Source organism: Triturus cristatus, chromosome 9 (assembly GCF_964204655.1).
Source record: "Triturus cristatus chromosome 9, aTriCri1.1, whole genome shotgun sequence".
NCBI classification, from domain to species: domain Eukaryota; kingdom Metazoa; phylum Chordata; class Amphibia; order Caudata; family Salamandridae; genus Triturus; species Triturus cristatus.
In genome coordinates, this window is record NC_140592.1 from 567,220,468 (window position 1) to 567,247,048 (window position 26,581).

General features: G+C 47.3%; 2 protein-coding genes across 5 annotated transcripts in view; one reads left to right on the forward strand and one right to left on the reverse strand.

Annotated features, from left to right (window-relative positions):
* KLC3 (kinesin light chain 3) overlaps nucleotides 1-26,581 on the reverse strand; it is a 1,068,754-nt gene that overhangs the window by 989,186 nt on the left and 52,987 nt on the right. The gene's annotated exons all lie outside the window — the stretch shown is intronic.
* LOC146798301 (talin rod domain-containing protein 1-like) lies at nucleotides 24,923-25,927 on the forward strand. The gene has a single exon (XM_085627512.1). It carries the CDS (start codon nucleotides 24,923-24,925, stop codon nucleotides 25,925-25,927), a length of 1,005 nt encoding a protein of 334 aa, XP_085483638.1.

Consider the following 26,581-nt stretch of genomic DNA (forward strand, 5'->3'; position numbering starts at 1 on the left):
GCACTGTTCAGGTTTGAACCACGATGGGTGTATTGACTCCGAGCTGATCTACAGAGTCTAAACGATGATATCCCACGGGGATCCTTAAACAGAAGGTAGCAACACTTGGTCTTTCCATCATAAGGTTCTATATCTGCCTTTGTGTATAAAACTGGGCCTACCTGTTAATAATCATAATGCATCTTCCCAAGCCTATCCGTGGGGGACAATGTGAATTTGGTGGCACATATAAAAATCCCGGAAAAAATATAATTTTCCTTTTCGAAAATGATGGCTCTGTCCCACATGTCAATGTCAATGTCATCCAGAAATGTTCTCATGGGTTTCTAGATTTCAGTAATTTTGACAATGAGCAGACATATGATGTCTTAATCCTCTTTTGGCACAATTTATAAATATATTTTTTTGTTAAGAAAACTACAGGTTGTCCAGTTATCAATACGATGAGGGACCTCATGTTCCATAATGCAGCACAAAAGAGATCGTCACACGAGGCTAAAAGACAATCCTGGGTTAAGCAAACCGGATTTTTGTTTACATCACCTCCTCCCAAACGCATACTTACATGCCATAGGCCATGGGGAAACGCCCCTAAATAGGCATATGATTGAGGGACAAGGTGCAGGCATGTTGGACACCTGTGCCGGGCCCTCGGATCCGGCTGCATGCTTGGTGAGGATTTCGGCTTCGGTCCGGATTTTCTCACCTGCCCCTCGGCTATGGCCTGTAGACACAGGTGCAAATGATCATCTCATTTTACTGTGACCTGGAAGCTTAAAAGAAGGAGCTTCCATGCAAAAAACCACGGCACCTGATGTCTGTTCGATGGAGTAAGTTAGGTGACAAGTGGATTCTTGACCTTGATGAAGTAAGTCTTGCATAGAGTGTTTTGAGGATTGTTAGAATGCAGGCCCTTCAAGAGGCAGTGAAACAGGATATTTTGGTATCCTTGTAAATCGCTCCTATTACAAAAGAGGACAGGGGTGTAGTTTTATGCTTGAAGTGTATCTGAAGTGTTATTGTGCTTCCTTATATAACTTCACTACATGTGGGGCCTGAATATTTTGCCTGCTTTTCCTGTTCTAACCACAGTAGGGTAAGATGTATATAATTTTAAAAACATTCTCTGATGTTTTCCATGGAGATGATATCTGTTTAAACTCTTTCTTATATACTGCGTCCACCCACTCTTTTCACAGAGTGGACGCCGTCCCCCCCCCTGCCAAGAAGTTGGGCCCCACGGAAATATGCTGAACGTGTCCCGGTGTAATTTTTAGACACCGGGATACGTTCTCAGAGCCTGCACATTGCCTGCATTCGAGGGAGCTTTTTTTCATCTCCAGCTGGGATGAAGATAAAGGCCAAAGTTAAGGGGCCATCGAGCCTCCTTTTGTTTGAATATCCTGAATGGAGGCGACCTGGAACGTCACGCTTGAATGTAAATGCCATGGACGGGAAACAAAGCCACACAGGTTGTTTTCTCTTCACAAGTACTTAAGATAGGCATGCTTTTGCCTTTATTCAGTCTTTGTATACAAGAGATGCATGCACTGTAAGAATAATAATAACACACGTAGGATCCAAGGGAGATCAACAAGAAACATATCACTCTCTATCTAAATCTAGAAACCTAATAAGGATATGTTCTACTAGTAAACGGGTTGGTATGCTGTGTAAGTGGGAAAGAGACTAACCCGTTGAATAGTAGAACATATCCTTACTGCAATGTCAGAATGTCAGGTGTGTTGGTCTGTCCCAGTATTTACAAAAATAACAATTTCAATAGCACTATTTTATTTCTTTTATAGCGCCATGCAACTCAATGCAGGGTGTCCGAGCTTTTAACGTAACATACAAATTTTACAATGACAATAAATCATGTACATGTGTAAATCAATATACAAGATGGGTTACATGAGACAGGCTTACAAGGTATAGGAGTTGCATGTCCTTCATAACTCACTGTGCTATATTACAAGGATTCAAATGTAAGAACTGCAGGAAACAAAAGGATCTCTGTGTTACAAGCAGTCACCCACTTTACTATCTACATAAATAAAAATCCATCATCTTTGTGTTAGATGATGTGCTTTGCAGGAGACACATTTACCTTCTGTATTACTCTGATTCAAATCTGGGACTTTACAAAACTCAGATCTCTCCAGGAAGTGCATTAACCACCAGAATTATCTCACCATTTTTACTATTCCCTGAGATTTACTGGGCACCTTCACAGCAGATGCCTTAACCCCATCAAATATTTTAAAATGTAGACTTTGCAGCCAATTAAGCAGAAGAGGACTACTACCAGACTTCTCCTTGTTGCCAATTTCTTTGTGACAGGGTTTAAAAAAAACGTATTAGTTAAGGCCCAGATTTTGCATCAGGATTGTGACACTTTTTTGGCACAACCCCAACGCCAAATCTAGTTTGTTACATCTCATAATGCACTTAAATGTACTCATGATATACCTGATAAACATATGAGTGGAATCTTAATATCGGATGTCACTTCTTGTGATGGCACTTCCAGTGAGGTCACTTTCTGTGATGTCACGTGCAATGTCATGCGTTGTGACATCATACACTGTGATGGCACGCGTCATAATTTCACTTGCATACTGCCTAACCTGGTTAGTCCCTCACTTCTTTTTTAGGTCTTGCCTACGCAGTGCGCATGCACTGATAGGAGACCTTTAGCCGTCGTGCAGCTCTTTTTCGAAGCACATACTCGTGCTTGTGGTGGCATACAGCCTGTGGGAGTGCGCAGCGGCGCGCCACATGCACGAGTATGTACTTTGGAAAAGAGCTGAATGCGCGCGCACACACGCGCGCGCAATCGCTTTTACTTTCGCAGGCACACGCGCGATCGCTTTTACTTCCAAACCTTGTTTAAAGATATCTCAAAGCAAGAATTTGACAACAAAATATCCCAATGGAAAGGCACTTCTTCCATTTAAAAACCGACATGTGCCTCTCTTTGTCATACCGACTGCTGCTGTTTGGCTTGCTCTTGCCTTCTTTCTCCGTTTTTCTCTTTGTTTCATGCCTTAACGACCAGTTTTCTATTCCAAGAAGCGCAACAAAAGAGTGTCTTGACAGGGCTGGGAGCTGTTTGTGTGCCCTCCCTTCAAGATGCAGGCAAGGCCCCGCCAGCCTCTCCAGGGACAGGGGGTAAACACAGCTGCGAGGGGAAGAAATCAAAAAGACACTTCCCTCTGCTCTTCCTTGTGAGAAGTTGGCCTGGTATATGCTGTCCACTAGTTATAGTGGACACCCTGTACCAGTCCAACCAACCCCTTATTGGTTATAGGTTAAAGACAACCTTTATTGTAAGCTATCGTAGTAGTAGCTATGGAGAGCAGCCTTCAGGCTAAGTCTTGAAGGAATGTAAAGCAGCTTGTTTTACCAGTCTATAATCTCTTGAGTGCCTAAATGAAAGACAACCCCACCAGGTATATATATAACATATATCTATTTATTGCTAAACACACCCTCCTAGACTCTTTATGAGGCTAGAGGTCAAAACACATAAGTTACACTTCAAATAGGACAGTAATAAGCACAAATACACGTCAGGCCCTAGGGGCGAGCCAAACCATATACTAAAATAGTGGTATAAGAACCACGATTTAACTAGACACAAGGCCTAGAACCTGTAGAATCGCCAGGACCCCAAGGAACCACCCATGGTACTGATACAGGGGACCCACGGGGGCCGTGTGAAGTGTAAGAACACAGCCGCGAGCTCCCGTTAGCTTCTATGGGGAAAGTCGTGGTTAGAATTTTAAATATTAGGGACACTTAGAACTGAGTCAGGACCAGACCCTTTGGGACTTAGGAAGTTCTAGGGTCAACACCCACGGGAGCACCGGAGTACTCGTGTTACCTCACCCAGGGAAGCTGGGTGCATAGGTGTCAAATGGTGTCGAGTCGCGTCGTCGATTTCAATGGGACCTGGCGAAGAAGTGCTGCTGCCGGGAAGATGCGAAGATCCAAGCCTGGATCGAAGATTAGAAGAACCTGAAAGCAGGGGGGACAGAGTATGGGCCACTAGCCAGTGACCAGGAAGGCGATATGCAGATGCCCACCGATGTCGGGTGATTTCAGGTGAAGAAGGTGACGCTTGACTCTTCAGCCATGAGGACCAGGGGGCGTCGAGGATAACCAGGAGCTGGATTAGATTTGTCCCACAAAGGATGTCGAGTGGTGCAGCGTCGGTGCCCGGATTGTACACAACAAGCCTTGGCAACAGCAACCCACGCAGAAACGAGAAAGATGCTTTGGTGCAGACCAGCAAGGTCTGTGGGACTCACCACTTGGTAGGGAGTCAGGGCACGTCTGGAGCAACCAGGGAAGCCCAAGGAAATTCAAAGTTACCCCCTCAGGGACCCACCAGTCGACGGACCAGGGATCGTGAAGGGACCTCGAGACGAAACACAAAATGGCAGCCCACGGGTCACTCGGGGTGACTAGGCCAACAATATTCGTTGGATTCTGTGCTCGAGGTGGGGGCTACAAGTCAGCCCAAGCACAACTTCAGGAGACGTCGAGAAGTCAATGCACTTGCAGAAATGCACGGTGACCAGGAGTTCCGGTTCCACGCTACTCACGAGGGCTGCAGGTCTCAGCTTTGCTGGGGACTCGGGTCGGCCTCTGAGATGTCTGGAAATCCTCTTCCTGGGTTGCAAATACTTCGGAGTCCAGCAGGAGCTTCAGAAATGCAGACCGGCAAATTGCTTCGTTGGTGCCTGCCAAGCAGGGGAGTAACTTAAGAGTATATGGTCAGGCTGCACCACTGACAACCTCGGAGAAGAGATTCTGAAGGCTGCAGAGGGGCTCAGCTCATGCCTGGGCACCCTCTCACATATAACCAATCACTCTGCCTTCAGGATTGTTAAGGCCTGCCATAGGAGTGACTAATAGGTTTGTATGTGCAGTGATAGGTGAGGTATAGTTAACCTATACCTCAGTAAGGGGTGCATGCACCACCTTACCCAGGCTGCAGTAGCAGACCTGTGGTGTCATTTTCGGTGGCTTTCCAGGGGTGGCATAATACATGCTTCAGCCCCTGGTAGGCCTCTGGGGTACCTATGCCCTGGGTACATAGTGTACCATATAATAGGGGCTCACAAGGGTACCTCAGGATCCAATCTGTGGTGTACCTAAAGTACATGCAATCAATTTAGAGAGGAAGCAGCTAGGCTGGGGCCCTGAATAGCAGGGTCCCAGCCAGACTACAGAAAAAAAAACAGTGAGACACCAGCAAAAAGTGGAGGTAAACATGTGAAGCAGATCCTACTCTCCTACATTCCTTTTAATCAGAACTTTTCCAAATCAAAGGAGGCAGATGGGAGGCTTCGCCGAGGACCCCTCCACCGCGGAGGACGGCGACAATGCAAGCAATTAACAAAGCATATTGTGGGTGAGGCTTCACTGCAGGCAATTAGATGAGGGAGCCGATACCTGCTGCCCATCTCCTTTCATCATTTCTTCTTCTCACTTGATAGCCACACATTTCTTATCACATTGTTCCCAATCCATTTCCTTCACCCGCGACTCCCCGCTCTCTTTTCTTCTTGACGCCCTCCTTAATCTGCCTTCCTTTCTACGGTTCTACATAAAGGTCACCATTTCCTTCTTCTAAGGCTAAATTCCACTTTCACTCACTCTCCTTTTGCCTTTGTGTTCCCTGTTTGTCACACTCCATAGCTTTTCTTCTCTTCCCTTTCTATCTTCTTCTCCTTACTTTCCCTCTACTCATTTATGCACCCATTCTGTGTTCTTATCCATCTCTCCATCTCTGTCCCTTCATCTGTCTTCTTTAGATGCTTTCTTTTCTCCCCTCTCCCGCAATTCGCCCTTCGCATCTCTCAGGTTTTTTTCACTCGTTCTATTTCCCATTTTCTCACACTCTTTTTTCGAACTTTCTCTATTTTCCTAGATATATCTTGTATCAATCTCTTGCTTTCTTTAGCCCCTTCTCAGCCTTCATGTCTCTATTTATTTATTCATTTGGGGATGTGAATTGGCGTGGCTAAATTCTGGCACAGTAGAGCAGTACCTTAACGTAAATTTGATAAAAGGTAAATATACTGTAGTCAAAAAGTCTCCAATTTATTTGGCCTTTATGGAATGTTCCACTGCATTCGACAGTGTGAATCACTCAAAGCTGTGGGCCAATTTAATATTCATCGGACTGGACAAAACGCTAGTGTACTTTCTGGCATATTTGCACAGAGGCATGAAAGCGAGGAATTAGAATCAATTCCCGAGGGGGAAGTATCCAGAGATGTTAGCATCCCTAGAACCGTAAGGAAAGGATGCTTTTTACCTCCACTTGTATTTATTTTGAATATAAATGACCTCCACCCATTTTTACTCACATCAGTTGAGATGTCCCTAAAATTAAAGGCTCTCTTTTACCATCGCTACTTTATGCTGATGACGCTGTGCTGATGGCCCGTGCTTCTAATGCACTTCGGCAGTTAGTAAGCGGCTTCACACATTTTATGGTGTTCTTAGACCTGCACACACATTTTAATAAATCGTTCATAATGTCTCGTGGTCCAAAACAGTATAAACTGGCTACCCTGAAAGTGGGCGATTTATCACTTAAATGCACAAGCACTTTTTCTTACCTTGGCATGATCTTTTCTGATACTGGCTCTTGGCAAGCCCACATACACATAGTGGGAGTAACCTTTCTAGAGCCATAGACTCACTACTCGCCCTAGGAATGAGGGAGCCTTAGTGCCCTTACTGAAAATCTTTAAAACACGATGTCTCCCAATTGCCACTTATATGCTGAAGTATGGGGTATTGATAAATGCCCCCAAATCCAACTGGAAGAGCAAAGATTTTGCAGGAAAATTCAGGGTGCGCCATCCAGACCTCAAACTTTATAAGTCAAAGTGAATTGAATATTCCCTATGTCGAAGATTACATTAGCGCTTGTCCACTGCTCCTATGGTTAGCAAGTTGGAATAACACAGAGGTAGATCTCACAAGAGACATTATAACAGACTGCCTCTCTTGTGATAAAGGTAGAAATATTCCATGGTTGGCGTATGTAAAATCCTACATGTTTAAGTTAGGCTTTCAACAATTGTTCGAGGACCCAGATGGCCCTTATACTATCAGTAAAAGACAGTTGCGTACTGCCTGGTTTGAATTCATGCATGCGGAGAGACTGAAGAATGAGCTTGGTAAATCAAGAGTATAAGCTTATCTGAATAGGAACCGTGATGGGTGTGCCCCCTTTGAAAGATAATCGCTAAGCCTGATGGGGCAGTGTGAGCGCACTCTGCTGTATCGCTTTAGGAAAGGTATGGTCAAATATTTGTTAAGCTTCCCATTAGGTTTCCAAGCTATTTTAGACTCCTGCCTCTGTCAGTGCAAAGGGAGGTCGGGTCAATCAATGTTAAAGCATTTAATTACCATTAATTAAGAGGCATTGTATCGCAGCTTTTTGAGAAGCTTTTGACATCTTGCTCCAGCTGAATAATGAGAAATGCATCCTGTTGGACCGTTTTTGAAAACTGCATTGAGGGCCCGACAAACAATGGCTGTCTTTTAGTGCTCAGTTTTTAGTGGCATTATGATATGGAGCAGGCACTGATTTTATTATTTTGGAATGGATATGATCTAGAGCACAAGTCGGTTTCAATTATTTTTTTTTTTTATAACTCTTTTTATTAAAGAAACATCGACTACAAGGCATAGTTTCATAGGAACACCGCATAGGTAGTTGCAAGCACAAGGATTCAGCAATGCATAACATATTTGTACAGTTGAAGTTACGGGGACGGGGAGACATCTGCGTCGTAGAGTCTGGGGGGGGTACATATTTCACCTCGGTATAAGTTCCAGGGAGTCCAAATTTTGGACCATTTTCGGGGGCAGCCCCTTGCAATGTAGACAGATTTTTCTCGTTGCATGCACCAATCAAGGTCCTTTTTCCAGTCTTTTACTGCAGGTGCCTGTGAAGCTCCCCAGTGCTGCGCAATGTTCCTCTTGGCAATCATGCAGGCAAGTGTCACCCAGTGTATGGCGTATGCATTGAGGTCCGTGGGCCCCCAGATGTTTAGGAGGCACCTAGTGGCTTCCGGACGGATGTCAATTTCAAGGGTTTCACTCATGATGGCATGTATCTTGTGCCAGTACTCCTGAATGGACCTGCAGTGCCAGAGGATGTGTATGAAAATACCTGGCTGGGAGCACCCACGTCTACAAGACCCATCCGTGTGTCCCCCCATGTGTACCAATTGGGGCCCCGTTATATATGTTCTGTGTAGGATTTTTAATTGCACCAGGCGGAGCCGGGCCAAGATTGCTACCGTTTTGGGGGACGAAATCGCCGTTTGCCACCCTTCGTCATCTAGTTCAATTCCGTCCTCTGTCCATTTTTCCCGCAGTAGGGTCAGGGGGTCATGCATGTTATTAATTATCTTCCTGTACGTCAGGGATATGGCACGCTCCGGGAGGTATCCATCAAGGAGTCTGTCTTCCAGCGGGGAGTTAGCTGGTAGGGAGGCGCTCCTTGGCAATGCGGCCTGAAGCGCGTGCGGACCTGAAGGTATCTGAACAACTCTGAGTCAGCCATTGAGTGTTGCGTCTGGAGCGTGCTAAACGACTTCACTCCCTCCGCCGTCCAAAGATCTCCGATAGTGGAAATACCCATGAGATCCCACTTATCAAAACCTTTTGAGGCGCCCAGGTATCCTAACTTTTGTGAGTCCCAGAGCGGGGTAGCTAGCGTTAGTTTGTTTGCCCAGCCCAGTGATTTTGTCGCAGCGTGCCATATCTTAACCGTGTGGTTGGTGGGCCCCGTCAGCGGGATCTTGCCAGGTACGGAGTATAGTGCTCGGTTGTACGTCCCGCCGGGGAGTAGCCAGCGGTCCATACGGAATCCGGGGGCATCAGGGGGGCCATAAGTGCCATGGTTAATGGCAGTGAGATGAGCCGCCCAATAGTATTTTTTAATGTCAGGCAGCCCTATTCCACCGTCGTACCACCCAAGTGTGAGCTTTGTTAAAGCTATACGTGGCCGTCCACCCCAGAGTAGGTCCCTCTGTAGGCCCTCTATCTCCCCAAAATATGAATTGGGCACAGGATCCGCGGCGTTCTGAAGTGCATAGAGAAAGCGTGGCAGGGACATCATTTTGAATAATGCTGCCTTACCCAATAAGGAAATAGGGAGTGTTTTCCAGTGTATAATGTCGTTTTTAAGGCGTTGCAAGGGTGGGCCCAAATTGCGGGAATATCGGAGTGTCGGATCCAGGGAGATAAATATGCCCAGGTACGTGAAACCGTCTGTGGCCACCGATATCGGGCAGTTCCGAGGCAACTGAGGGGAGTCCCCACTTAGAACGTATATGAGAGACTTCTGCCAATTGATCCGGAACCCAGAGTATCGCCCAAAGATGTTTAGAATGTCAAACAGTACAATAAGGGATCTCTTAGGGGAGGCGAGATATAGGAGGAGATCGTCTGCGTAGAGAGAAATACGGTCCTCCCATCCCGGCGCCCATTGCAGTCCGCGAATGAGCACGTCGTTGCGTATCCACGCCGCAAGGGGTTCGAGGGCCAGAGCAAATAGGAGAGGGGAGAGGGGGCAGCCCTGTCTGGTGCCACGACCCAGCACAAAGGGGGCGGATTGTCTGTTATTTACGACCACCTGCGCCATGGGGTGAGCGTAGAGGAGTTTCACCCAACTGATAAAGACCGGGCCAAATCCAAGTTTTGCTAGTACTGCAAACAGGTAATTCCATTCAATGGTGTCAAAAGCCATAGTAGCGTCTAAGGACGCGACAATGGCGTCTTCACGTATGGTTGGGGCCCTGCCCAGTACCCCGTGCACCCTGCGGAGGTTAAGTGCAGTATTGCGCCGGGGCATGAATCCGGACTGATCTGGATGGACAAGGTCCCCTATGACCTTGATCAGTCTGTTAGAGAGTACTTTAGCTAGGATTTTAGGCTCAGCGTTAAGTAGGGAGATGGGCCTATAGGAGGAGCAATCAGTTTTGGGTTTCCCTTCTTTGTATATGGTGACGATGGTGGCCAGGCGCTGGTCTAACGGCAGTATGCCCGTCTCAAGGCTGGAGTTATACATGGACTGGAGATAGTGTTCCAGTTTGTCAGGGCGGCGCTTGTAGAGCTCGATAGGGATACCATTGGGGCCAAGAGCTTTACCAGGTCGAAGCGTCCGAATTGCCAGCGCGATTTCGTCCGTAGAGAGGGAGCTATCTAGAAATTGGCGACTCGTATCTGGCCGGGTAGGGAGGGAGATGTCTCTGAGTAGGTCGATAGAATCCTCAAGTGTGTGAGGGGCCACCGAAGTATACACCTTTTGGTAATGGGCTGCAAATTGGGTAGCTATGGCTTGGGGGTCTGTCACAGGGTTACCGTCGGTCCCTTGGAGTTCAGGCACCAGACGACTAGCACGCTCTCTCTTGTCTAGCCAGGCTATCAATTTCCCCGCCTTGTCACCCCAGTCGTATATACGGCCCAGTTTTTCTTGTCCCATTATTTTGGCGCGCTCTGTGACTAGGGCTCTATACTCGTCCTGGCAGAGTCTTAGTTCGTGTAGCGCATCGGGTGTGGGGTTTGAGTTGACAGTCTGCTCCAGGCGGTGTACCCTATGCTCGACATCGGAGATGTCTTTCAGTCTGTCTTTCTTTGCACCCGCTATTAGGGAAAGGGCCTGCCCTCGGACCACAGTTTTGAACGCTTCCCAGAGTGTTTGGGGGGGAGTCAACCGTATGCTCGTTTTCTGCGAAGTAGTCATCCATGGATTTGATCAGATCCTTTCGTATCTTGGGGTTTTTTAAGTGCCATGGGTTGAGGGGGGCAATACGTCCGACTTGCGCGTGGTCCAGGACTATATGAGTCCAGAGGGGGGAGTGATCAGAGATACCCCTGGGCAGATGTCTGATCTCGTGAACATTGGCAATCTGGGATGCGGGGGCAAGAATATAGTCTAAGCGGGAGAGGCTGCGATGCGCATGGGAATAAAAGGTGTGTTGTATTTTATCCGGGTGGTAAGCTCACCATACATCTATTAGACCCAGTGCGTCCAGAAAGCTAGAGAGTGAGTGTGCCGCCGCGGGCAAGAGGCGCGGCGGGTGCCTGTCGCCGGAGACGACAGAGTTAAAGTCCCCGCCCATGACAAGGTGACCCACTGGCAGTGTGAGGAGTAAAGCACTAAGGTCGGTAAAGGTCGTCGATTGCAACCCAGGGGGTGCATAAACAGAGAGAAAGGTTATAGTATGGCCCTCCCACGTGCCTGTTACCCCCACGTATCGCCCAAGGTCATCAGTGTATGTGGAGACAATCGACAATGGGAAGGATTTTCTAACCATGATGCCCACACCTCTCGAGCCAGACGTGAAGCCCGCATGTGCCGCCATCGAATATCCCCACCTGTTCAGTGCCCCACATTTGTTACCCAGCAGATGCGTTTCTTGGAGTAAAACTACGTCCGGGGAAAGTCGTTTGATGTTTTGGGTCACTACACTGCGCTTGATCTTGTCTCCCAGCCCGTTAACGTTCCAACTTAAGATTTTGACCTCCTTGTTGCGCTGCGTACCCATTTGTGTGTCGGTGGTGCATACATTTGCGGTGTACAGTTAGAGACCATGCCGTCGAACACATAAACATAAATACTAACCAAGAAAAAATACATTCCCTCCCAACTTCCCCCCCTCCCTGCTTCCCTGCACTCTGGGCCTCAAACTGCCCTTGTGAAAAAAAAATGCAGAGTGCCTGTCGCAAACAAAGTGAGAAAAAGGAAAAGAACCAGCTAAAGAAAGAACGTGGGGGGGAGGCTTCAACCGTTCCCCGATCCTCACTCCCAATTTTAATCACATCGGAATCAGTGTTCAGGAGGGCCAGACTGAGCAATGTCTTGTAATGTCCCAAGGAAGCACATGTTCCCGCAGTAGGCGCCACAGGGGAGTCTCCCCGGTCAACGTCACACACACCGGGAAATAGCGACAGCAAGATCACATCGTTGTTACAACGCCACCGCTTCCCGCCATTCAGCTGCCCGAGGGGCCGCTCCTCCCTCGGTCTCCTCGGCTGTCCAGCCAGTCCGATGCGGCCTCAGGATGGTCGAAAATGTGCGTTTCTCCCTCCGCCTCGACACGCAGTCTCGCCGGAAAGAGCATGGCATATTTGTGATCCATGGCCCGGAGGCGTTTTTTGACATCTTGGAACGTGCGGCGACGCATCTGCACCCCGCGGGTAAAGTCAGGGAAAAAGGTAATAGTAGCATTATCCAGGCGGAGCAACTCTGGCAGTCTGGAGGATAGTATCCCTGTCGCGGTAGTTTAGCAGACGGGCTAATATGGGGCGGGGTGGCGCCCCTGGCCTCGGGCGGCCCCCCGGTATCCTGTGCGCCCTCTCCACAACAAAGAGCTTGGAGAGTCCCTTAGGTTGTAGTTTAGTCGTGATTAAGTTCTCGATGAATAGGTCAACGGCAGGGCCTTCCATTTTTTCCGGCACCCCCAGGACGCGGACGTTGTTACGCCTCATTCTTCCCTCATAATCATCGAGCTTATCTTCTGCGAATTTACGGAAGGCCTGCAGCTCTGCAACTTCGGTTTGAAGATGGGAGGTATCGCCCATGAGGCTTGTGGTGGTGGTTTCAAGCTGCTGCACTTTCTCTCGATAATTGGCGAGGTCGGCCCTGATGAGCGTCATCTCTGAGGAGAGAGTGTCTATGGACGTGCGAATGCCCGTAATGGCTGACATGAGGTCCTTCATAGTGGGCTCAGAAGGCGTCTGGTCTGTGCCACTTTTGGACATGTCGCCCTGTGCCCTCTTGTCGGGTAGGTCCGTCTTTGTGCAGGCGTAGCGGTCTAGTTTGCTTTGCTGAGATGCCCTGGCCCCCTTAACTCCAGACATCTCGATGCCCCCAGCTAGCCCCGCGGAGGTGGATAGGCAGTTATTAACCAGGGTGCCGCCAGAGGTGAGCGAGCGCCAAGGTCTCTCAACAGGGGTCACTCCACTCTGCCCACGTGGGAATGGCGGCTAAAAAAGGCGTCTGTCGATTATCTCTGCCGCTCACTTCCGACCAGGAGAGGCCCTCGTTGTGGCCGTCTACACTTGCAGGAGCTCGTGAAGGGTATTGCCAGGTTTCGGAGAGCTCGCCCACCCCTCGGTCTCCATGTGGTCGTTGTGTGTACTTCAGGGCCAGCAGGGAGTCGCAGCGCGCCGGGTCGCCAGAGCCCCAGGGAGCCGTGTCGCTAAAGTTCCAGGAATAGGCCACTCTCGGCACCGAGTTCGTAGGCGCGCATCCGATAGCTCTCGTGCGGGGCACACAGGCACTCCTCAACAGGCAGCAAGGAGCACAGGAGGGAGCGCCCCAGTCCGCAATCCCCCCGCAGGCGCACACCAACGCTGTACCTCCATGTAGGGATCGTCACTTTACTCCGGCGGTCCCCAGCAGTCCTCAGCTGTTGAAACAAGTGGTGAGTGGAGCTTTCACCTCCTCGGTGTAGCGGGCGAAGTCCCCTCAGCAAGGCTCAACTCCTGCGAAATGTCCCCCGTGGGTGTCGCGGGGGGGTGGGGGGGGGAGCGGCGCCAAGGAGCGATGCAAGGCGCGCCCCTCACCCTCGGGAGGAGATCCAAGAGTTGCTCCGGCCGCTTCCGGTGAGTCGTGGCCGCACGCACAGCCACGCAGTGCCGATGTCTGGGCCCACCTCAGTCCCCGGACGCGGGAGTGCCTCAGGGCCCAAAGCAGCGGGCGCTGTAGCTCCGGGACGGAGGCAGCGTCGGGGCTCCGCCAAGCAGTGGCAGGGATCGCCAGCCTCGGAGAGTCAGTTTTCGGTGCAAGATGTCAGGATAGATTGCAGGATGGTGTATTGAGAGGAGGTTATCGGCGGAGCCGAGGCACTACGCGTCCATCTTGCCTCGCAGTCAGGCCACGCCCCCCGGTTTCAATTATTTTAACTATTTTATGTATGTTTGTACTTTCATGGCTACTTGCGGAACTGAATAAGGATCTATGAACTGTACTGAACAGTAGGTGATGCCAGCCCTGCCAGTGCATACCGCAGGCACCAATCTCCAACGTAACATTTTGGACACCAGTATCTTGTCACCTGGGGACCTGGCCTTGAATGATGCTTGGCACTTAAATGAAAATTGTGCAGTTCTGGGAAAATCACCTAATCTCACTGTGCCTAAACTTCTAATATGTGAGATGCCAGTGTAAATGTGTGTAATTAAATCAATAAAACAAGTAGGATTTATAAAGCGCTGCTTATCACACCCTTTAGCTATCTAGGTGCTGGGGTGTGAGGGGGAATGCTACTGCTGGGTTGAGTTAGTCGAAGAGCCAGGTCTTCCTTGAACTCTTGTAGGGTGTATAAAGTGCGGCGGTGGAGGGAGAGGCTTTTTACATGAATTGGCTGCCAGTTGTGAGAAGGCATGGCCGCCACTTCTGCTTTTGTGAAAGTGGGGGCATGGGTCAGGAAGAGAGAAGTGGAGCAAAGGATGCGGGTAGGTTGGTGGAAGTTTACCTTCTGGTTGAGGTAGGCTGTAACTTTGTTGTGGAGGGCCTTGTAGGAATGGGTGAGAAGTTTGAACTGGCACCGTTTTCTGACCGGGAGCCAGTGTGGGGTTCTTAGGTGAGGGGAGATGTGGGTCTGCTTCGGGAGGTCGAGGATAAGCCTGGCTGCTGTGTTCTGAATGGTCTGGAGTCTGTTGAGTAGTTGGCCGGTGATTCCCACGTAGAGGGAGTTACCATAATGCAGACGGCTGGAGATGAGGGCCTGGGTCACGATGCGTCTAGTGTCGAATGGGAGCCATTTGAAAACTTTTCTGAGCAGGCCCAGGGTGAGGAAGCAGACAGAAGAGACAGCGTTGATCTGATTCCTCATAGAGAGATTGCTGTCAGGGAATTATTCTGAGGTTTCTTGCGAGCTCTGTGGGTGCAGGTGCCGGGCCGAGCTCCGTTGGCCACCAGGAGTCGTCTCATAGGGTTTTGCTGTTACCAAATATGAGAATTTCGGTTTTGTCTGAGTTTAGTTAGAGGCATCAATTGTGCATCCAGCTGGCGATGCTGGTCATGCACCTGTGGAAGTTGGCTTTGGTGTTGGTCAGGTCTGAGGAGAGTGAGAGGATGAGCTGGGTGTCATCTGCGTAGGAAATTATGTTCATGTGGTGGGATCTGACTAGGGTGGCCAGAGATGCCATGTATGTGTTGAAGAGGGGTGGGCTAAGAGGATCCTTATAGGATGACGCAGGTGATGTTCTTTGGCCCAGAGGTGAAAGGGGGAGGCGGACGCTTTGGGTATGACTGGAGCGGAAGGAAGAGATCCATTTGAGAGCTCTCCCTTGGATTCCTATTTGGTGTAGGCCTTGCAGGAGGGTGTGGTGGGAGTCAGGTCAAAGATTTAAGCCCCCACTTGAGATCATTTCCTATAAAGTACAGTGCTCTGTTGCTAACCAGCTAGATCAGTGCAATACAAATATCAACACATACTTGTTTTTACATTGTGAACAGGTATTCTACTTATTTAGCTCTATGAATGCCATTACCGTTTGAGCTCTTGGTGACCCATCCTCATTTTGTGATAGCCAAATATAAACCCCCGAATAATTTTTATAAATCCCAGCACATGCTTCACATCATTATTGGGATTCATATGCCTACTTCTCTGTGTCTGTGGGAGCACATTAGTGTAATCATTGGGAGATCCTCACACAAACAGCTGTTTGTTCCTTGAAACAATTTGTTCGTTTCGCAGCTTATGTTGCATTCACTAAGAAAAGGCACCTTCCAAAAAGGCTTCAGTGTCTTCTTTTCTGTGTGTCAGACATTGACACCAGACAAACGACTCTCGTGGTACCATCTTGCAGACATTTGATGCGCACAGGTCTGGTGGACATTCCTGAAGCTACAGTGGTGCTAGATGTCTCAGGGGAAAACACAGGCAAAGCCAACACATCTGGCTAGAAAATACAGGCATGAATAAATGCTGTTTGCATGTGTTAGCACATTAAAGGTACACCTGCTGGATATGCTAATGTGTGTTCTCATATTGGCTCAGAGGATGCCTCTGCCCCCACTGTGTGAAGTGGTAGCCCCTCCACCATGGCTTGAACTACTAGCCCCCCAAAGGTTCAAGTCTAGTTGTGCCCCTGTGCCACACCAATACGTGGGACTAATTTCCATCCCTTTATACACCCTCTGAAAAATCGTCAGTGCCTCACCCTTCAGCTTCACATTTCTTTCCAAAACCATCTTAATAAACAGCGCCTACACAGGCGCGCCCAGACGCGTTTCAGAGGAACTCTGACGTCTGCCTCGCCCTATGTGCAGTGCATTGCTGGAGGGAAGTGAGCACATATGCAGAACGGAGGCATCCTGCACTGCCAGTGTCATGCCAAGTCAAGGAATGAAAACTCCAAAACAGACTTTAAAACCCAATGAAAGAAGCTTTTTCCGCTACAAGCGTAATGTTAATGGCATCTCTTCTACGCTGAGATGATGAGAGTGGAAACAAAGCTTGGAGTAAAGTTAAAATCGCACTACACAGACATTCAGTAAGCAATCAAGCTTGTAAGTAGTTACACTGAAGCAGTGATCAGAGGACATATTTTTAATAAAATGTCTGGAGACTTCTAGTGTCAAATGTTGGAAGATGGCGCTTAACTGACTGAGCTGTAGTTCTGGGTCAGATTTCTCCCCCTTTTCTCTCACAGGCATACAAAGCATCCAGTTAGTGCACACAATCTAGGTGAAATTCACAGTCTATTAAATTAAAGTTACATAATGCTCTTAGAATTACACATGCTGATTTATAATCCCCCTGTTATACTTCCTGGCCTGTGCTGATGGGGAGGAAGAGTTAATCAATGTCCCCAGAGGATGCACCATGCAATGCTCTCACAATAACACCTGCTGGCGTAAAGCTTACGGAGATTGGACCAAATATTGTTCCCACAAACAGCGACAAAACTACGGCCAGTGTTGGTAACAACACTTCACTAGTGTAGTCAAAGTCATAGTCACAAAGTTTTATTCGATCTTTTTAAAACGGATGATAAAAGCACAAATGATCTAAAATTTCCAACACAATATATACACATTTAAAATAAGAATTAAACATATATAACGTTTTAGGAAAAAAGCAGTTCAGAATTTTAAATTAATTAATTGATTGCTACTAAAATGTCGTCCCACCTTTTTCCTTTTTCTAAAACAAGCCCACAAAAATGAGGCAACAGAACAGCATACAAATGGGTCCTGTAGAGTTTTTAAAAAGTACATAGCCACCCGACACTGTCTAAAATTGTAGTACCTCAGGATTGGGAGTATGAATGTTTTCCTTTCCTCAGTATAAATCTTCCAAAATAATACAATGTGTAGATCTGACTGTACTGCGTTGTTACAGGGACAGGTGAAAGCTCTGCTAATTTATAATTATTTTGGGGGTACCCCAGGAGTAGCGGGATCATGTTCATGCGGAATCGCAAAAGGATAAATCTATGCTGCGCATTATTTATACTCGATAAATACTGAAAGCCTTCCCCCGATGTTGGTGGTACCAAATCATAAAGAATGGAGGAATGGTAAATACGCTTCTTTTCTCTTCGGGCATACTTTGATCTCTTAATGATTAAATCAGTTAGTCTTTCCTTTGAACCCTTTTGCAGGACTCAGGGTCCCGAAATAATTCTCCCATCCCTAACGCTTTCAAATGGACCTCTACATAATTTAACCATACAATTCTTTTGTAATAATCTAATTTACAACAGTCCTTAATAATGGTTTGAGTCAAATCCACAGTAGACCTCCGCCATACTGATAGCCACAAGAAGACTGGGGCCAGTCTTATGTTGTCGCTCAAATAAGGAAGCCCCAGTTCACAGTGTAAAATATAATTTGGGGCTGATTGAGGTAAGGACACACGGTTTTCAAAAAAGGAGTCTTCTATTTTTTGTAGCTGTACAACGTCAGCCATACCCCACACTCCTACCCCATATATTGCAACAGACTTTGTTTTGGCTAAATATATATTCTTAATTGCATCCAGTGGGCTGCCTCCCAACTTCTTAGCAAATCTTTTAACGGCGTTAATACTCCTTTGCATACCCTGGGCTGTTGCTGCCACTAAGTTAGACCATGAGTGGTCATTGTCAAAAAGCACTTCAAGGTATGAAAAGGAGTCAACTATCTCGATTTTCTTGCTTGCCAACTGGAAATAGGGATGTTTCATCACCTCTTGCAGCTCCAGACACCATTATAAATGATTTTGATTCATTGACCTTTAGGTCAAGGGAGTCCATAAAGGCAGAGTAGGCTGTGATTAGCGTTTGTAGGGCTAAGCTCGGTTTGGACATCAATACCGCATAGTCAGCGTACGCCAGAATCGGAAGGGGGGTACGATCAAATTTAGGCACATCCACCGGTAGAGCAGACAAGGAGGACTCTACCCCGTTCGTATAGATTGAAAAAAGGAACGGGGCGAGAACACAACCGTGTCTTACTCCCTTTTTGATTTTAAAGAGGCGAGTGCACTGACGTATGAAATCAATTATTGGTAGATCGATACCCATGCCCTCCATCATGGACCACAACCTCGGGTGTGACACACAGTGGAAGGCTGAGGTTAGGTCCATGGAGGCCATGTACAGTTTGCCCGCTTTTGCTTTAGTGTATTTCCCTATAGTTAGGGAGAGGTTTAAGCACTGATCGACCGTCCCCATTCCTTTACGAAACCCGCATTGCGCGTTCATAAAAATATTGTGCAAATCGGCCCAGTCCTCCAATCTGGCCAAGAGCACCCATCCCATAGGTTTGGTAGTAGTGTCGAGGAGGGATATGGGGCGATAGTTCTTTGGGGATCCCCTATCACCTTTTTTTAAAATGGGCACATTTAAACTCTGGTTCCAAGAGCAAGGCGGGTCTACTATCTGGATGCTATTAAAAATGTTTTTAAGTAAAGGTACCCACATATTATAATTCTGCTGAAAGAGGTCAATTGGAACTCCATCTGGCCCAGGCGCCTTACCTGGGGTAGAGGCTTCCAACACCTTTCTTATCTCTGATACAGAGAAAGTTAACCCTCCCCTCTGATACAGAGAAAGTTAACCCTCCCTCTGATAAAATCTCTGGGGGAGGATAATGATGGAGTTGGGGAGGTTGCTAAGCCAAATATTCCTTCAAACTGCCTCACCCATGCCTCTTCCTCTACATGCACGTCTAATGTAGGACCATTGATGTCTTTAAAATGTGGGGCATTCAAGATTTTCCAGAAAATTTTACTACTGCCTGACATGGCTGCTTCCTTGAGAACCGCCCATGCATGTGCCATAAGATCTTTCTCCCTTATTCTCCTCGCTAATTTATAATCTTTGTGTAATGCACAGATTACAGAGCAATCTCTATGATGCATATTTAGAGCTTTTATAAGGGCTTTTTTTGCTGTTGTACAGGCTGCATCAAACCACCCCATTCTGACTGTAGCATTAGCTGTCTTGTGTAACAAACTATTCAAAACATCACCATACTCATGTGTGAAGTGTGAAAAGGGGTTATTGTAGGATTAAATTTACAAACATGAACATTAAAATCCCCCACCCATACAAGATTTGGACTCCCCCCCCCCCCCCCCCCCATTTTTCCCATTATACAATTTCTCAAACTCTAATGCTAGTGCATCTGCCATTGTACTCATGTTCCTGAATCCAGGGTGCTAAATTTGCGACTGTAGTGGCCTCCTCGGAGGATCGTTTAATCAGTGGAATCCCCAACGGGGCAACCTCTACAAGGGCCACAGTAGTTGCCCTGCTTAGTAGTTTGGGAGGTGATGTAGGTAGTCAATAGCATTACTCCAGGTTCGACAGGGGTACAAATCTGTTATATAAACCAATCCCAGGATTTAAAAGGGGTCCCTCATTTGTACCAGAGAGCGTTTTCAATTGTCTACCCCTGTGTTCCCCTCCCCTGGTTACACCGGCCATTGTAAAAGAATTCCAGGGGTAAAGGTGTTATCTGGGAGTTCCTTTGAGACAAGCTATGGGAGTAGGCTAAGAGTGAAGCACTTGTGTACACATTATTGAAATTTATTACCACACAGTCGCCATCAAACAATTTTCTTGAACCCCCCACCCATCCCACTCTCCTGGCCATAATAACTTAATTGGCCAATTGCCTCCTCCCCCCATCGGTCATATGGACATTACTTATTAACCAATGAAGACATTTGTCCATTAATTGTCGTGTAGTTTCACTTTGATCTTCTCGAAGGGGTGGAACATTTGCCAAAACCAGGGCCAGTGGGGCAGCGGCAGGGGCGAGATGGAGAGTTTGTTGTGGCTGGTGCTTATGTATTCCAGTAAAGTTCTCAGGTAGCCCTGCCTGAAGTATAACTCCTCTGGCTTCCATCCTAGGTGGTAGTGGCTGGCGAGCTAAGTCCCCTTCATTTAGCCCTTGGCCAGACTGAGTAACCCTTGTTACATTTGTATAAGGGAGGGGGTTTAAGGGCTGTGCTACAGGATTGGAGGCGCCTCCGGGAGGTACAGACAATGTCAATGTCATCGTTGAGGATGGAGATGGCCCTCGTGCTTCTATCGGTGGTACTAATTCAGGGTTCCTAGGTACTATCGAATAAGCAACATTCAACAGGGGCATAGGGGTAGGTAGTAAACAGTTCTGCGATTCTAATTCCCCCAGCCGGTTTTCAATTAGAGACAATTTGGTTAAAATTTGAGCCATTATATCGCTTAGCCTTGTACAGACTTCTGTCAAGAAGTCTGGTTGCAGTGCCTGAGGTGATGGTGTGTTGAGCGACACTGGAGCTGCCGGTGTTTTGGAATTCGTAATCTGCACTTTTGTTTGGACTGTTTTAGTTTTGGGGACAAGAGTGGTTTTAGGTTGTTTTGCTTTTATTCCACTAACAACCCCCCCTGCTCTGGTTCGCTTAGCCAGTGGGATAGGTGAAGAATCCAATAATGAGCCATTCAAGGGGGAGTGCTCTGTACCTCTACTTGGTGTGCTCTCTATGTTCGAGTTGGAGAGCAAAGGCCCATGGTGGTCTTGTGTAAAGACTAAAGTATTAAGGGGCAATGGCGTTTGTATTGATTGCGTATCTGAAAGAATATAATTTACAAGGCCAGAGGGCGCGCCCTGTGTTAAAGGGAACGGGCTCCATAAAGAGACGCCTTTCAGTCAGCTCAATCTCGTGCGAGAGGACGCTGACTGCTCTTACTAGAAAAGAGTCCAAAGTAGCTCCGACCCTCCCTCCCAGCTTCTCTTTTGCTCCCTTTAATTATGCCATCTGTGATGTGAAGCAATAGATTAAATCGACCGTACCTCAAATGGCTGCAGATGTAAAGAGGGTGGGCCCAGCCTTCTCCGGCCTCCGACGTGCGTGGACGGGCCTGCCCTTGGCCCGGGTTTGCACGGGCGCGTTCCCGCCCGCGTCCCAAGTGGCGCGCCTTGCTTTTTGTAGCGTGTCTGCGCACTAGGAACTCTGGATACTGTGGTCCCGGTCCCGTAGAGGCAGGCAGGCAGGGAGGGAGACAAGCAAGCCCAAACAGTCCCGGCGGCTACCAAGTGCTGCGGGGCGAGCCTTGCCTTTTGTAGCGTCCACGCGCTAGGAACTCTAGATACTGTGGCCCCGGTCCCATAGAGGCAGGTGGGCAGGGAGACAAGCAAGCCCAAACAGTCCCAGCGGCTGCCCAGCGCCGTGGGGCACGCCTTGCCTTTACTAGCGCGTCCGCGTGCCAGGAACTCTGGATACTGTGGTCCCGATCCCGTAGAGGCAGGCAGGGAGACAAGCAAGCCCAAACAGTCCCGGCGGCCAGTAGTGATACTTGCTGGTTGTGTTGCTAAAGGGATCATGCCACATACAAACACGAACATTATCATAAGAACGGTAATGCCAGGCATGTAATCAAAGAGCCAATAAAAGGGCAACTTGCGCACATTTGATTTAAGTACTTGTAAAGCGCGACTGTCACTCCGCGAGGGGTATCCTGGCGCTGAATTGGTTTGGAGGAGAGAAAGAACCATAAAGAGACTAGATAAGAGCAAGGCATGATTCATCTGGGACACTCAAAACCCAAGTCTTTAAGGCCTTCCTAAATAGAGTTTCTGAGTTAAATAGCCTTAGATGAGATGGAAGTAGAATCCAGGCTTTGGCTCCAAGGGAAGCCACGGTCTTACCTCCTTTCAATTTATATCTAAAAGTGGGGGGTTTTAGCAGGTTGGCGGAGGATGACCTGAGAAGTCTTATTGTGGTGTATGGAGCAAATCGTGCTGCAAGATGTTTGGGTCCCAAGTTGAGCCTGGCTCTGTAGGTGATCAGGAGAATCTTGAAAAAAATTCTCTTGTGCACTGGGAGCCAATGAAGACTATTTAAAGCTGCGGAAGCTGAAGATCTTCGTGGGAGTTTAAGCACTAACCGCGCTGCCGCGTGCTGCACCACCTGTAACTTCTTTAAAATAGCTTTATTAGCTCCTGCGAGAAGACTATTACAATAATCTAAGCGCGAGAGAATCAAAGCCACTGCCACAGATTTCCTTGCAGCCAGTGGGAGAAAGTTGAAGAATTTTTTTTAGTCACTTGATGAGGCTGAAACATGTCCCTGCTACCGCTGTGGCATGTGGTAAGAAAGAGAGTGTGGCATCAAATTGTACCCCCAAGTTCTTAGCCACCTTTACCACATCTGGCAGAGGAGTCGCACCCTCAGGCCACCATTTAGATGGCTGGAAAAGGACAACTTTCCCTATCGGGAGGATTTCTGTTTTGTCCGTGTTGCATTTTAGATGGTTATTCCTAATCCACTGGAGAATAGCAGATAGGCAACTTTTAAAATTGGTCTCAGCATCTGTGGTAGTATTTTCTATTGAAAGGATCAACTGGGTATCGTCTGCGTATGAAGTGACCTCTATCCCAAACGATCCAATCAGGGAGATGAGTGGGATCATACATATATTAAACAATAATGGGCTTAATGAAGATCCTTGTGGGACCCCTGCTGTTAAGTTAAGTTCTGCTGAAAGGAACGTACCCAGGGTAACAGCTTGATTGCGGTGAGAAAGAAATGATTTGATCCATTCCAGCACCGTGCCAGAGATGCCGCTGCATTCGAGACGCTTCAAAAGAATATTGTGGGAAATGGTGTCGAATGCAGCCGACAAATCTAAAAGAATCAAAACCGCTTTCCTGCCTTTGTCAGCAATCGTTGTTAGAATAGAAGTTATTTCCAAAAGAGCCGATTCTGTGGAGTGCTTTGGGCGAAATCCAGATTGTTGTGGATGGGTTCAGTCTTAAGTAGATTACAGTGGTGTCGAAGACTTTCTTGATTGTGCCACCCCCACCACCACTGCACTGGCGTCGACGCTGTGATCCAAATACGTGCCTCCTTTCTGGTGAGGTCAAACTCTGCAAAACAGTACAATGCCCATTTCCCAGGGCAACATGGCTGATGCCTGGGTCTGTCACACAATGCCTCGTACTGCACGCCACATCTGGTACTCTGTTTGGCCACAATGAGTAAAGACTCGGGGGTGAGTGAATGCTCCTATAGTATTCTGAGATGGAGGAGCAGCGGTGGCTCCTCTGCTAAGGTAGAAGAGTTTTACCCCTCTGCCTTTCAGCACTTCGAAAAAAGAAAAAGTAAATGATAATAACACATGTTTCTGTGCTAAGGCAGGGCGAGGCTGCTCTGACGACAGGTCAATAAGGAAGAAAGGTACCCCCTAGTTGCTTTTAGGGCCAAGAGGAGGGGGAAGCAACAATAATAGAGAGACAAACCTCTATACCGACCTATATTGCTTTACACTATGGCCTCTTAGGGCTCATGTTTAGCAACCAACCCAGTAACAATAACATGCTCCGTGCAAAAGCCGTGCTTGGCTGTGACAAGACCTGCTCGGCGGAAGGGTTGGTTTGTAGCCTCTTTGGAATGCGGCCGCCGGACTTGGGTATTGCGGGCAGCAGCCGCAGGATTTCAGGAGCCATGGTGGGTAGCCTGCTTTCAACACTACATTTGAAGTTTCAGAATCAGCGTTATTGATGGGTGGACAGTCATGTGTAGAAGCAACAACCAAGAATGATTAACTCTTTTGCAAAGCAGAATATGGAGAATAGTCATTCCTCGACTGTTCATTTATCTATTTACTGTTAGAAGATGAGCTTTCTTGTTAAGAAAACACCTCACAAGAGTGTGGACAATGTTTCTAGCATGGCTAATTGGCAAATTCGAAAATCATCAAAAAATGTGACCAACATAAGTGAGTAACCAGCCCAAAGACCTGATGAAAAAAAACAAAGCATGTTGAATGGAATATGTAAAGCTGAAGCCACAGAGAGAAGCAGTATATGTATGATTTATGGAACGATAGCAATGTGTTGCTCCGGTGGGCTTCTATCCTACACTTCCTCGGATCATAAATGAACAACTAGTTTGTTCCGCAGAGGAGCCCACTTTTGTGGATCCAATGTTCAGAATGGCCTGTGACCTCTTCCGCTGCTACCGTCTAAACCCAGTTCCTGATTCATAGTGAAGCAAGAGTTGCCCAGGTCGAAGACTGAGAACAAAATAAGAAGACCTACAACAGCTTTACATTATCTGTGTAAGCAGTCCCACACTACCCCTTTTTAAAACCACTGACAAGTGCCTATGGGAGACCTGCGTCTGCCCCAGATAAAGGGATGACTGCCAACTCCTGCAAGACCTCTGTCAGATGTTGCACCATATCTGTAATCATTGTATGCCGAACCTTTGCACACACGAAGCGGCACCCACCACTATGCATGACTCTAGTCCAAAGGTTTTGAGCGATTGGGATCGGTGATATAATGAGGGAAATTCTGTGAGATCTGCTCAGGTTTCTTGGAACAGCGTGGAGGTGGTCAGGTGGTCAGCCAGAGGCATGCACAGCCCCCAAAGGCACTATGGCTAGTGGGGGCTCTGACAAGAACCCAAGCGAAATATCTAGTCATACAAGTAACAACTCCCAGCAGAGAAGAAAACTTGCTCTCATTTGTGATCAGTGTAAGATGAAGATGCAGCTGGTGGCAGACCTCCTCCTACTCTGCAGCGAGACTAGACCAGTTAACACAGAGAGCTTATCTGTCTTTGGAGAAACATTTGAGAAATGCAGGGACACTATCATTGCAAGGACAAAGGGGCTTTCCATACTCACTCATGATGTGCAGAGCCAGCTCAATATGGGATGCTTTGTAGAAGTGGGGGACATTTTAGGAGAAATGGGGGACCTGGTGGTCTCTCTGACTGAATGCTCAGCTCATGCAGCATACCTGGCTGCGGTGGAACCTCCAGGGGCTCAAGCTGCTCTTTCAGGCCTGGTGGACCGCTATAAGGCAACTAGGTGTAGACACGAGGTGGAACAAAGTTGTGCAATCTTAAAAACCGCACCCTTGCCTGATCTGACCCCACAACTACTTCTGGAAGTCTCTCAAAACATTTCCAAGAACTTGAAGCTTTTGACGGATGCATGTCTTCTGGCCAGCGAGAAATCCAAGGACAAGTTTGCTAAAGAGCAGTTTAAACTCACTGTGAAATGTATGAGCACCTGTGCTACTGCCCTTCTGGTGTATGTGAAAGAGGTTAAGACATCTCCAAGTGAATTGACAAGAAACCAATGTATTTTATTTAGTGGCCCTTTGGTTCAAGCTGTTCATGCTTTGGTAGGCTTTGCCACTGAGCCCCAATTTTTAAGAAAAGCTGCTATTATTAATCCAGAGGACAAAGCTGTCCAAACTGAAATTTTAGGAGGTGCCATGAGTGTAGTTTCTGCTTGTGTGTTTCTGACTCAATGCCTCAGGGATATAGCCCAACAGCCAGAAAGGAGCAGCAAAATCATTGATTACAAGGACCGGTTGAGAAGCTCTGCGTGTGCTGTGTCTGATCATCGCCCAGAACTTTACCACCAGTAAACTCAAATTCTGTGAATTAACCCTAACTTAGAGGAAAATAAAAGATTTTGATACTCCAAAGAATTCAAGTGGATTGTCTTGGTGCCCTTCATATAAAGTGAACCGCACAGACCGTTGGCTGTTACGACTGTTATGTAAGTGGAGCTTGAATTGTGCTGGGTACAGTCAATCCTCCCCCACCCTGTTGATTTGTTACTACTCATTTTTAAATCGTGCAGGAAAAGGTTACCTCATTTGTTGAATGATTTGAATGCGTTTTAGCTGCTGGATGCGGCTTCTTTGTACATGTTTTTTTAAAACCTCTGTTAGAAGTAAATGGATTTGTGTGGGAGGATTCTGTGTGATTAGAGAAGGGTGTGATTCTGTTTCCATGTGGTTGACTGCTTAGGGCAGGGTGGGGATTCAGAGATACTGTGAGTGTTTCTAAACTGTACACTATAACAAAAGAAACTTATCTTTAACATGTCCGTTTTTATCTTGCATTTACTGGAGTATTTCATTTATTAAAATGTTTCTCATAACATGCAATGACATGAGTTCCAGAATACATGTTTTTATTCAAAACAGATTTTTTTGTAGAAAAATATATTTTATACTTTTTTATATTTTATCTCTCAATTGTCAATTTGTAATTCGTGGTTCATAACAGCAATA